This window comes from Rhinolophus ferrumequinum, chromosome 11 (genome assembly GCF_004115265.2).
Source record: "Rhinolophus ferrumequinum isolate MPI-CBG mRhiFer1 chromosome 11, mRhiFer1_v1.p, whole genome shotgun sequence".
Classification (NCBI taxonomy): Eukaryota; Metazoa; Chordata; class Mammalia; order Chiroptera; family Rhinolophidae; genus Rhinolophus; species Rhinolophus ferrumequinum.
The window spans coordinates 12323361-12337073 of NC_046294.1; the positions used below are offsets into that span (position 1 = coordinate 12323361).

A 13713-nucleotide genomic window follows, 5' to 3' on the forward strand; every position below is an offset into this window, starting at 1 on the left:
AAAAACAACAAACAAGATCAGAGGAGAATTTCATTGAATAACTATGTTTCCAATGATATATTATGCATGCTATGGATTTCAATTGTCATTAATGTCTTCTTAGTTCTAGTATAACTTTGGTACTGAGGTGGACATTTTAGAGACAGACTGCAGCTGTAAGTGACAAACTGTTTTTCACACATTGGTTTCTATAAATATAATCATACAAAACAAAAATACCAGAATGAAATTAGAGGCCATTTAATCCACTTGCTAATTTTTTTAATTAAATTTTTTACTAAAGTATAGTTGGTATACAATCTTACAGTGGTTATATTAGTTTCAGATGTATAATATAGTGATGTGACATTTTTATACCTTACAATTGATCACCCACTAATTCTAGTAATCCTCTGTCACCATGTAAACTTATCACAATATTATTGACTATATTCTCCTTCCCCTTTTTACCCATCCCCCACTCACTCCTTTCTGGTAACCATCCCTTTTGTCTCTGTTGATTTTATTGATGAAAAAACTCAGTTTCAAAGAAGGGATACTTTTTATCCAAAGATTAACATGAGTAAATATATATGTATATATATATCCCCTAATAAATTGTAATCTCTGTATCTTTTTTCACAACAGATTTTGGGAAAATAAGCAAACAAATTGCTGAAAAGAATTTTACAGTTGTGACTGAGTTTATTCTTTTGGGACTGACTGACCGTGCTGAACTGAAACTGGTGCTTTTTGTGTTGTTCCTGGTTATTTATGCCATTACCTTGGTGGGGAACCTGGGCATGATCTTCTTAATCCAAATCACTCCCAAACTTCACACACCTATGTACATTTTCCTTTGCTGCCTTTCTTTTGTAGATGCCTGCTATTCATCTGCAATTGCACCCAAAATGCTGTTAAACCTCCTGGTTGTGAAGGGAACCATTTCCTTCTCCGCTTGCATGGTACAGCATTTGTGTTTTGGGGTGTTTGTTACCACAGAAGGATTCTTACTGTCGGTAATGGCATATGACCGTTACGTGGCCATTGCAAATCCTTTGCTTTACAGTGTAGCCATGTCCAAGAGGAAGTGTGTAGGGCTGATCACTGGGTCATGGATATGTGGAACTATTAACTCATTAATACACACAATAAGCTTGGGTAGACTGTCCTTCTGTAAGCTGAATGCTGTCAGCCACTTCTTCTGTGATATTCCCTCACTCCTAAAGCTGTCGTGTTCTGATACCTCCATGAATGAGTTGCTGCTCTTAACCTTCTCTGGAGTCATTGCCATGGCCACCTTCTTGATTGTGATCATTTCCTATGTGTTCATTGTTTTTGCTATCCTGAGGATCCGCTCAGCAGCAGGCAGACGGAAAGCCTTCTCCACCTGTGCCTCTCACCTGACTGCTGTAACCATATTCTATGGTACGTTAAGCTTTAGTTATATTCAGCCGAGCTCCCGGTATTCCGTAGAACAGGAGAAGGTTGTTTCTGTGTTCTACACACTAGTGATTCCCATGTTAAACCCACTGATTTACAGTCTGAGAAACAAAGAGGTAAAGGATGCTGTGAAAGGGCCATAGAAATGAAATATTTCCCCTGCTAATTTCAAGTCACTATTAACCCTACCATACTCTACCAGCTGTTTCTCACTTTCAATAATTCCATGAATATAAAGCTTATAAGTGCAGAGTTCTTCATTCCATACATTTATTTGTCAGCTGAGGAGGTGGTCAAAAAGGAAAAACTGTTTAATTCATATAGCTACATCACAAAAACAATAGGCTGTCTCATAGGTCCTCTGATAGTCTAGGTTGTTAATCTCTAAATCAATACAAAATACAGGATTACATTTATATTTTTCTGTTATTTGGAGAAAATAGTTGTATAATAATACCTGCATTTCAGGACATAAAAATAGGGCACTTGCTAAGAAAAAAATAATTGGTTCTCAAATTTCCAGGAATATAGATATAATTCTATAGCTTAGATTTGCTTTCATTGACTTATATTTTAACTAAAGAGTGGTTGTGATATTGCAATTTACAATAAGTAATGTATATTTGGTCTTAGTCCTGGCTTCTGGCACAGCTCCTAAAATCCTTAGACTTTTCCAGGTGATGAGTGCCTCCAAGGTGTCTTTGGTTATGTTTATGAGTGACTTTTGGAAACTACACAATATTGAGGGTTTGTTGCCTGGGGAAAGTGGTTGGAACTTTCTGTCCCACCTCTTATATTTCCCTGAAGGGGAGAAGGGCTGGAGGTTGAATCAGTCACCGACGGCCAATGATCTAATCAATCTTGCCTATGTAATGAAGCTTCTATACAAATCCACAAAGAGGGGGTTCAGAGAGCCTCCAGGTTGGTGAACCAGAACTCTTCCAGTACCACCCTGTGTGGCCTCAAACTCTAGCAGGAAAGGAGCTCCTGCATTCAGGAGTTTGCCCTATGTATCTCTTCGTCTAGTTGTTAATTCCCATCCTTTGATATCCTTTGTAATAAACAGGGAATCTAGTGAGTAAATGGGTTTCCTGAGTTCTGTGAGCCATTCTAGCAAATTTATTTAACCGAAGGAGAGGTCACGGGAAACTCTAATTTATAGCCAGTGTGTCAGAAGCACAGGTCACAACCTGGACCTGTGACTGTTGTCTGAAGTGAAGGGCAGTTTTGTGCAATTGAGGCCTCAACCTGTGCAATCTGATGCTATTTCCAGGTAGATAGGGTCAGAATTGAGCTGAATTGTAGGACACCCAGCTGGTGCTGGAGAATTTCTCACCACTAACCTCAGCAGAATTGAGCTGGCCATCCACTGCTATCTGGGTTGCAGTATAAAGTAAACAGGAGTGGAGGCTGAAAAGAAAAGTGAGAGATGTCTCAGGCTTCTAAGACTTGTCTGAGCAATCCCAGAGACACTCATTTCTGACTACCAGTATGCAATGTTCTGGCTGCAAATTGCATAAAGCTTGTAACCGAAAAAAAAATGTGGGGAAACATACCCACATATTGGAATTTGGCTGTAGAATCATTAGTGGTAGACTCCATATATAAGAAAATATAACACAAATATAACAAAAATCACAAATATAACCTTTCCACTTCAGCTTTTCTAAAAACATGTTATTTGGTCAAATTGTCTTCCATTTTTTAGGGCTTAATCTGAGTTATACACCAATATATTGAACTATCAATTATATAAGCAGATGCATTGGATCATATATTTTGCTATTATTTCATGTTTTATGTCATGCAAGTTTGTTGGAATTTAAAGAATATCATGTAAAATATTTTAATCCTTATCATCAAAGAGCTAATAAAGCTAAGATGGATTGTAAATGCAATGTGATGAAGATGAACTAGAACTTTAAGCAAACGTAATCATTCTGGAGGGCCTATGGGAGGGGCTAGGGCTTGTGGAAGTTTTCCCACTCCGTGTAATCGTGCACACGAGAACCCTAGAAGAACTCTATGTTTATAATAAAGCTCTATGGTTCTAACTTCCCCTTCCATTAACTTCCTTTGCCTTCTATAAATACCCCTCGATCTTGGCACACAGGCCAGAGTATGCACGTGCTTGCCATGTCTGCATGTACTGGGTTGCAACCCTTTCTTTTTTCCTGAATAAATCCTTTTTGTTGATGAAACACCTAGTCGATATTATTTTCCCATTGACCAATGTAAACTTCTGCTCAACTATGACACAGCAAGGAATGGGAGAAACCCCATTTGTGAAGAACATGGCCTTCCTAGGTCCAGGGTGTGCCACTCACATGCCGGGTATTAGAACAGAGCTCTTCCCGTTGCATGACTTCTGAGACCTCTCTGCCTCATAGCACTTCCATTCAGCTCTCCAGCGGTTACTCTTTCTTCAGGGAATCCAAACATATATTGTACCTGTTGTACCAATTTGTCATTTCCCATACCCTCCTTCTTTACCAATGATTCCTTTCTCCAATTAAGAAACCATATGCAGATGCAACTTGACACTTGGGGATATTATGATTATTGTGAATCATTAATAGTTTAAGGAATCACAGATCATTTCTTATTCTGAAGATAATACCATTTAACTTTCATACTCATACTTCTCAGTATGCTCTTGTATTTCAGGAGCTCTTTCAATGATAAACTATATATGTTGATTAGTGAAGTTTTTCTCAGGGGATTGATAAATATTCCTGAGGTGTATGTCCCATTTATCTGTCTAATCACTGTGATGGGCAGCCCTTAGGTGTTTACAGGAATCGGGGAAATACTCAACACACTGTATATCTTTGGAGAGGGTTTTTTCACATCTTAGTCTATATGAATGGCACACCCTAAAATAACGTAGCCAAGCCTTCACAATTGTGTGTGGTGCTCTATTTTTCCTCATTGTATCATTTAGGACTGCTTTTTCCATACATGTTGTAAGTCACCAAACAAACACTAGCTCAAGTAAGAGGGCTTAATTTAAAATTAAAAACGATCACATATTGGGCCTCATGGCATTTACTGGTTCAGTAGTTCAATAATAGTAGAATCAATATTATTGATTCCAAATGGATGAATTGCACATAAAAATGTTCTTCAAAGTCTGAGATGCAGAAGGTAATGGAGAATAAATATTACCCTCACGGACCAGTCTTGTTTTAGGAAAGAATATTTATCTCTTATATTGTCCCTGGCAGAATTCCTCCTACAAATTATTAGCAATAGACATTTGGCTATTTTGGAATTCTACTTTGCCTCAATCTTTATTTCTCAGAGGTAGCTGAATTTCTTACAACAGAAATTATTTCTTAAAATGGGAGTCTCCTTGTTTATTTCTTTTTCAGCATGTTTCTAACAACTTAATGTTAATTTTTGTTCCTCTTCTGATTTATTACAGATCTACTCAGACTATATCCTGTCTTCACTTTGTTTTGGCTTTCTGGTTGAGCAAAATCGCTCATTGAAAAAGGCCTGATTAATTTATATTTCTTTGAGTCAATTTATTTGTTTTTAATAGACTCATTATATCTTTCTTGAATTCATTTTGTGCATGTGTGTGCATGCACACGTGCGTGTGCGGGCACACCAGGCATGGCTTTCACTGCTTTTTTTTTTTTTTTTTAATTTTTCTACTCTTTCTCCTCCTCTAATTTGACATCTGCCAAAGTAAAGTGTTACCTTTTGTCATCTCTGGAATGATATCAGTGAAACATAAAAATGACATTAAAATACAATTTAGGGTACTTGTGAAGAACATCAAGTCTTGAGCATGAGCTTAACCTCCTGGCTTTGAAATACTTAATACCTTTGTGGCCTGTGACAATTTACTTAAACTCTCGGAATCATCATTTTGTAACTTGTAAAACATGTTTTAATAGAATGTATCTCATAGAGCTGTTGCAATAACTAATTCATCACGACATGAAGAATGCTCAAAGTGTGAGATATTATTACCTGGTAGGTTTTATGATGATCTTAAAAGCTCTTTTTTTTTAAAATAAAGATTTTATTGGGGAAGGGGAACAGGACTTTATTGGGGAACAGTGTGTACTTCCAGGACTTTTTTCCAAGTCAAGTTGTTGTCCTTTCAGTCTTAGTTGTGGAGGGCACAGCTCAGCTCCAGGTCCAGTTGCCGTTGCTAGTTGCAGGGGGCACAGCCCACCATCCCCTTTGGGAGTCAAACCAGCAAACTTGTGGTTGGGAGGACGCGCTCCAACCAACTGAGCCATCTGGGAGGCAGCTCAACTCAAGGTGCCATGTTCAATCTTAGTTGTCGGCAGCCTTCGGCGTTAGGAGCATGGAGCTCCAACTGCCTGAGCCACCGGGCCGGCCCCCTTAAAAGCTCTTTTTAATTGCATCAACATTTTGATAATATCTATCTTCACATGACACTGTATCATGCACTTTTTTTTTTTGTATTTAAGACTTTATTTTTTAGAAAAAATTTGTTCACAGAAGAATTGCGATGAAAGGACAGAGATTTTCCATATATTCCTTGCCCCAACACATGCAAAGTCTCCCTCATCCCATTATTGACAGCCTCCACCATCGTGGTGCATTTGTTACAATCAATGAACCTACATTGGCACATCATTTTCACCCAAACTCCATACTTTACATTAGGGGTCACCCTTGGTATTGTATGTTCGATGGGTGTAAGCCAAATATATAATGGCTTGTATCCACAATTATAGTTTCATACAAAGTACTTTTACTACCCTGAATATCCTTCGTGCACCTCTTATCCATCTTTCCCTATGTCTTAATCCCCGTTAATCTTTTTATTGTTTCCATAGTTTTAGCTTTTCCAGAATGTCGTATAGTTGGAATCATACAGTAGACAGCCTTTTCAGATAGGCTTCTTTCACTTAGCAACATGGGTTTAAGTTTCCACCCTATCTTTTCATGGCCTGACAGCTCCTTTCTTTTCAGTGCTGAATAATTTTCCATTGTCTGGATGTACCATAGTGTATATCCATACTCCTACTGAATGCATCTTGGTTGCTTTGTATCATACACTTTTAACATTTAATTCCAATGAAATATTTTTATTAAATATGCATTGGCTAAACAGAATTGTATTGCAGGATGATGAACAAAGAGAATATTATAGACTAATAGCTTCAATAAAATCCCAGAAATATTAAGGAGAATAAAAGAAAGCAAAAGGAAAATAAAAATAAAAGTAAGCATGTGGGAAATTGCAGAGAGTAACATGGAACAACTATGTAAAAAGGAAGATAACTATGTCCTTGTCATGTATCAGGCCTCACTTACATTAGAAATACGGCATCATGCAAACAAGATTATTTCCTTTGTTTCCCACAAGTAGGATAATCAATCAATGCAGTTAAACAATGAATGTCAGTTAAAACACAGTGAGTAATCAATATTGATCAAAATTGGGAAATATTAACCTAAGAAAAGAGAGGCACAATTAATTTATAATAGAATAGTCTGCTTAGGCAAGGATACAAAACCACCTGGAACAAAACTTTTAAACATGGATAATTACTTTTTTTCAAAGAGATAGGAAATATTGGAATCTCCAAACCAAACAGCCAGTTAGTAAGCAAGAACCACTTGGGGGATAAAACAGTACAAATCTGGGAGCTTCTGAGGGATCTCAAAGATATATCTTAATTTGAGTATCCTCCAATATCAATAAAATTGACTGATCAAGACACAATCAGGTGCCAGCCAATAAGAACCTATGAATTGCTGAACTATAAAGTATGGTTAGTTAATAGATTCATAGATGGGAGAGAGACACTGAGAGGAAAAACTAGGATACCAGTGTTTAGAAGAGGGATATTTGAGCAAAGTAATAAGACTGAGTACTTCAAATCATCAGATATCAGAGACATAACTATTATTAAATATAATTCTAAAACATAGCAGGGAAGTATATGAAGGCTAAAACCAAAGGAAAGAAAAGGGCTTATACACACACACACACACACACAAAAAAAATAATTTAATCCTGAGAGATGAGAAAAGTACCAGAATCTTTGACAGATTTGTTTTCTGTCTATATCCACCTAACACATTCTACTCTACTATAACATTTATTTAATTTATGCATATAAACCATCTTTCTTCCTCAAGGAGGGCAAACAATTTTACTATTTTGTTCATTAACCTATGTATAGCAATTAGAAGTGCATAGCATATACAAAACAATCAATAAATATATGTCGAACCCATTTGTGCTTGTTATTTCTTTGGAGGTACATAGAGAAAAATTTAAAGTCCATAAGCTATTTTATGAGTCGTATTGTATGTAAACTTTAAGAAAAAAGATTATGTAGTTTTTTCCACACCCTTTGTAGTGCACATTTTACATCTTTGTTCCTCAAGCTATAGATCAAGGGATTCAACATGGGGATAACAAGAGTGTAAAATATGGAAGCCACTTTATCACTGTCAAAGGAATGACTGGACCCAGGTCGCACATACATAAATATCAAAGTCCCATAGAATACTATGACCACAGTCAGGTGGGATCCACAGGTAGAAAAAGCCTTGTGTCTACCCTCAGCAGAGTTCATCCTGAGAATGGATTCAAGAATGAGCAGGTAAGACACGAGAACTATCAGAAGGGAGGAAATCAAATCAAAACCAGCTAAAATCAGAATAATCATTTCAATTTCATGCGTATTTGAGCAGAGCAAAGATAACAAGGGGACACTGTCACAGTAGAAATGACTGACTACATTGTAGCCACAGAAGGATAAGTTAAAAATCTTTACAGTGACTAGAAGAGAAACAAATGTGCTGTAGAGATAGGGGATTGCCACCAGCAGCTGACATATCCTTTGTGACATGATGACTGGGTAAAGCAGAGGGTTACAGATGGCCACATAGCGGTCATAAGACATTGCCGATAGAATAAAAAGTTCACTAACAATAAACACAAGAAAGAAAGCTAGCTGTATAGCACAAAAATAATAGGAGATTGTATTTTGATCCACAACAAAATTTACTAACATTTTGGGTCCTACAGCTGTTGAATAACCAAGATCAGTGAAAGCCAGGTGTCTGAGAAAGAAGTACATGGGTGTTTGCAGCCTGGAGTCCATTGTGGTGAGGACGATCATGCCCAAGTTGCCCACAACTGAGCTCACATAGATGAGGAGGAAAAGCCCGAATAATGGAGCCTGCAGCTCAGGGCGGTCTGTGATCCTCATGAGAATGAATTCATTTAACACTGTTAGATTTTGTGTTTCCATGCAGGTTAATCAGGAAACCTATTGTGGAAAGAGACATCAGCACAATCAATAGATTTTGTGTATTACTATCTGCGAGAATTTTAGTATGCAAAACTAGTATAAATAAGATACATCCAAGCTTTCCAATTTTGGATATATGAAATAAAACCCATCCTCCACAAATAATAGTATACATAAATAAAGATAGAGACAGAGATAGTCAGTGGTTCTCACCTGGAGGTATTTTACTAACCAATGAGATTGGTCAATGTCTAGAAGACATTTTGGTTGTAACAACTGGGAGGTAGGGTGCAACTGGCATGCAGGGTTGAAGGTCAGTTAAGCTTTTAAACATTCTACAATACCTAGTATCCAATCCAAAATATCATTGGTGCCAAGGTTAAGAAACCAGGATGGTATAGATAGATTAGATAAATAGATGATAGATAGATAGGTAGATACATAGATAAAGATGATTGATAGGTTGATAAATAGATATATAAATAGGAATACAGTATATAACAGATACATATAAATATATAGATCTAGATATAGATATATAGACATAGATATATAAAGGAAATAAGAAAAAAGTTAAAACTGTTAAAAATTTGGGTGTTACAAATATAAATTATTTTGATGTATTCTGTAAAGTTTTCTTTAGTCATTTATATAATTGCAATCACATAGTGACACTTATAAATTAAATTTAATAACATGACAATGCATTTGCCAATTATGTAATAAATTGTATTGTACAAATATAATAAAAATTTAAAACTACAAATTCCAAAAATGTTTAGAACCCGCTACTTCAACATATAGTCCTACACAATCTTTTATGCCTACAGGTGATACAGGCTAAAACAGTTAGCACACTTGACAGAAATTGGACACATGGAAAAATAAGAAAACTGTAATAGATTGCAGTGCGAATTATTTGTCTTTATACACAGAAACATATGAGACATAAGAGTATATAGATATAATCTGTTATATCTCCATTTATGGTATATACAAAGGGTTACTTCGGGCAAAAATTTAACTTATCCAAAACTCTTTATTCTCATACACAAAATCAATACTTTGGATCATTTAATCTTCATTCATCCCTCCAACAACCCTATGAGGAAGTATTGGCATTGTTTTCATACAATGAAGATTCATAAAAACTGCCTTTGGATAAAGAGATATTGTACTTTTTAATGTGACTTTGAACTTGTGTTCATTGGATATAGTAGTTTAAAGTCACTATGTTACACAATGCTATAGAGGTGAAATAAAATACACTAAAGATGAGATAGATATACATGGATTCTTGAATGTTACTTTAAATTCTTCTACACCTTAAGGCAATAGTAATGGCTTCAAATTATGATATAATACAAAACACAAATAAACATATTATGTAATCAAAAAATGTATCTGAATATCCCTAATAATACTTGGATTAAAAATATACCAGAGTAAGTGGTGGATGACAGATTAGGGTAAGCAAATTATTAGGTTCAAAATATGGTGAGCATGAATGCTTCCTTTAAAAAAATAGAAATAATACTGGTTACGATGAAAATTACTGGGACAGCAGTCTCTGAGTGATCTAAAAGAAACATAAATAAAAACATAGATTTTCATAGCATTAAATATAACAGTTATTACATGAAATTGGCATTTCAGTCACATAAAATATTGCTTATAATTTTGTGACCTCCTGATAGCCTATCCTGCCTTGATGCACACGCCTTTCTTATATAGGAAGTGCGAAAATGGCATCAACAGTAGTAATTTTAGAGAAATATCTTCAGTAAATGTAGTAAGAAACAATATACATTTTGGTTTTGCTTTGTTTTGCAAATATGAAAGGTTGAGAAAAATCACACTTGGTAAGTTCAAATTTTCCTGTAAGGTGAGGAGAGATAAAACTTTTTTTCTCACAAGCCTTAGTGTTCTATGGAAAGAACCAAATTGCATTTTTTTTAAATTAAAGTTTATTGGGGTGACAATGATTAGTAAAGTTACATAGTTTCCAAGTGTACAATTTTGTAATACATCACTACCCAGAGTCAGTTCTCCTTCCATCACCATATATTTGATCCCGTTTACCTTCATCTACCACCCCTTCCCCCCAAATTGCTTTTTCATAGTTTAACATCTTTGTTGAATACCGACTGTTATTTTTTTTTTAAAGCTATACTCTTTGAGATAACTATATCTGCCTTCTGTCAGATTCCAGTTGAAATTGAAAAACATGCTGAACATTATACCATTACCATAAAACAGGTATGTAAAAGTGTTCTACTATCCAAATAATGCTTTTTACATCTCGGTGTGAGGTGGAAATCCCTTTTTGCTTCATTAACAGATCTGGAAAGAATCATATTTGTACATTTATTTAAATAATCATTAAATATTAAATTATATTGAGGCCACGAAAAAAAAGAGCCTGGAGCCACTAAATAACTAAGAATTTGGAAGACATCAAAATAATAGATTGGATACCTAAAGCTTCTTATTATAATTTTGCCAGTTTTTAAAAAGTCATGTCTCTTTAGTTATGCTTTCAGTTTTGGTGTGCACTACAGATATAATTATATAAAGCAAATACTTTATAAACAATAGTATGCTGATGTTTCTAGGATGCTTTTTAACATTTAGTCTGTCAAGGCATGTGAAAATACTCAAAAACATTAATATGATGAAAAAGGAGAGGAGTCCTAGTCCTTCTCAGACATTATGGAGTAGAAAGCAAAGAGAACTGAATCGGAAATGGCAACGTTTTGTTAGGGTTTTGTCATTGAATTAAAGGTGAGCTTTGGGTGTGTCACTGAAACATTGTCAGTGTTAATAACATAAGACACCACAGCAAATATTCTACCTTTTTACCTGTAATGAAGCCTCTCTCTTGACTCCCTCCTGTATTTCTTACATGGCTTAGTGAGAACAATTTATGGATTTTCTTTTAGCCTTTTGAGATTCTCCCTGAGGAGACGCCAAGCAATTTGTTGTTTGTCCCTAAAGTATTTGAGAGCACTACTAAATATCTGGAGGTTGTCCTTTAATTGTCAGTGACAATTTGTATTCACTATGTTTTGTCTCTCATTTCAACCAAATTTCCCTCCCTACCTCCCTTCCTTCTTCCCTCCCTTCCTCCCTACCTCCTTCCATTTTTTGCTCTTGGTTAACTTTTCCTTTTGTACCACACAGACTCTACACTACAATATTGTATCTATAGATGGGTGTGCCCGTCAAAAGGGTGCATTTATACAGTGGTTTCCTTGCATGAGTGACATAGTGTAGAAATGTTTAAATACTGTCATATTACTTTAATACGGAATTAAATAATACATATAAATAGGGAATTAAAATAATACATTATGCAGATAGGTGTTGCTTCCTTGATTTGTTGCTCACGTTGTTTTTCCTTTGCCCTCAGGGACAGAAATTCGTTACTGTTAATTTTCATTTCATCGCGAGTTTCCATCATCTGTCTGGTTCCCACTTCTCTTTTGCTTTTGTTTTTGTTTCTTCCTTTACTGCATATTGCACCATTTCAGTTATTCTGTCCTGTGCAAACACACTCCAGTACAGATTATTCCATCACCACAAAGTTCCCTTTGGCTAACCCTTTGTAGCCATATGTTTTGTACTGGCCTTAGCCTATTAATAATGAATGTTGTGGCTGGACCAGTCCTAGTGGTTTTTATGATTGCAAGACATCCTTCAGCAATAACTTCAAGGAAACTTTGAAAAGATACAGGTTTATTATTTACAAGACTTTGAAATTACACAGCATACCTGGGCGACACAGAGAGGTCCTGGGGAAAGAAAGAGAGAGTGAGAGTAGGGACCAAGGGTTCAGCTTTTACCAGGGTTCAGGGTGGGAGTCGGAGGGTTACTCTTTATTGGTGAATTTGAAACATAATAACTAGAATTTAGAGCCACAGAAGGGACCTAGAGTTCAGCTTTTACTGGGGTTCAGGATGGGGGTCGGGGACTTACTCTTTATTGATGAATTTAAAACATAAGAACTGGAATTTAAAGTCCCGGAAGAGAAAACAAACAAGTAGCCTAAATGGTCAGTTATTGAAATCAACTAAGATCTCTAAAACAAAGGAGCCTGAGTGGGGTAAGGCAGCCTGGCTCTTTAACGAGTGGTGTGGCTGGTGATATGTTCATTGGCGACAGCCATATTTTGAAGTGGATGCCTCTTTAAAATGGATGCCTGGGCAATCAGAGCTTAAATCAGGCACTTGCATTACAAACAAGAAAAAAAAATGTCAGAGTTTACACCACACCCACTTCTTCTTTCTCTGCTATTGTTTCTAACCCCTGGTAATCACTAATCTGTATTCCATCACTATATTTTTGCCATTCGAAGAATGTTTAATACATAATATCATACCACTTGCAATCTTTTGGGGTTGGCTTTTTTTCACTCAACATAATTCTCGAGATTAATTTGTGTCTTTGTGTATGTAAATTATTTCTTCCTTTGTTGTTGCTGAGTGGTATCCAAAGTATCGATGATACAATTTGCTTAACCATTCACTCATTGACAGGCATGTGGGTTCTTTCCGGTTTTCAACTTTGATGAGTAAAACTTCCCTGAACATTCACTTAAAGATGATTGTATGAACATAGGTTTTCATTCCCTTGGGATGAGTGTCCAAGAGTGTGATTGGTAGATTGTTGTAATTTTAAGGAAATCCATTGTATTGATTGGTATTTTTATAGATTAAGCTTTTGATGTCCTGTCTATACACTCTTTGTTCCTCTATATACAAAGTGCCTTTTTTTCTTTGATTGCTTATGTTTTTTATTTATCATAACTTTGAGAAATTTGATTATGATGTGCCTTCAAATAGTTGTCTATATATTACTTGTATCTGGGATTTGTTAAATTTCAATTTGAGGATTTAAAATTTTGATCATATTTGAAAATTTTCACATTTTCTTTAAATAATTTAAATGCATTCATTTTTCAAATAGCTAGCTTCTCATTCTGCCTATTTTCTGTATTTTCTCTAAGCCCCATCAAAAGAGGGATTTT

General features: G+C 35.7%; 2 protein-coding genes across 2 annotated transcripts; one reads left to right on the plus strand and one right to left on the minus strand.

The window, feature by feature from the left end:
• Positions 1-656: 656 nt before the first annotated feature.
• On the plus strand, positions 657-1582 carry LOC117030997 (olfactory receptor 5J2). The gene has a single exon (XM_033121272.1). It carries the CDS (start codon positions 783-785, stop codon positions 1563-1565), a length of 783 nt encoding a protein of 260 aa, XP_032977163.1. The 5' UTR covers positions 657-782; the 3' UTR covers positions 1566-1582.
• A 6160-nt stretch (positions 1583-7742) lies between these two features.
• On the minus strand, positions 7743-8684 carry LOC117030636 (olfactory receptor 8K3-like). The gene has a single exon (XM_033120793.1). The coding sequence runs from the start codon at positions 8682-8684 to the stop codon at positions 7743-7745; it is 942 nt and encodes a 313-aa protein (XP_032976684.1).
• Positions 8685-13713: the final 5029 nt, after the last annotated feature.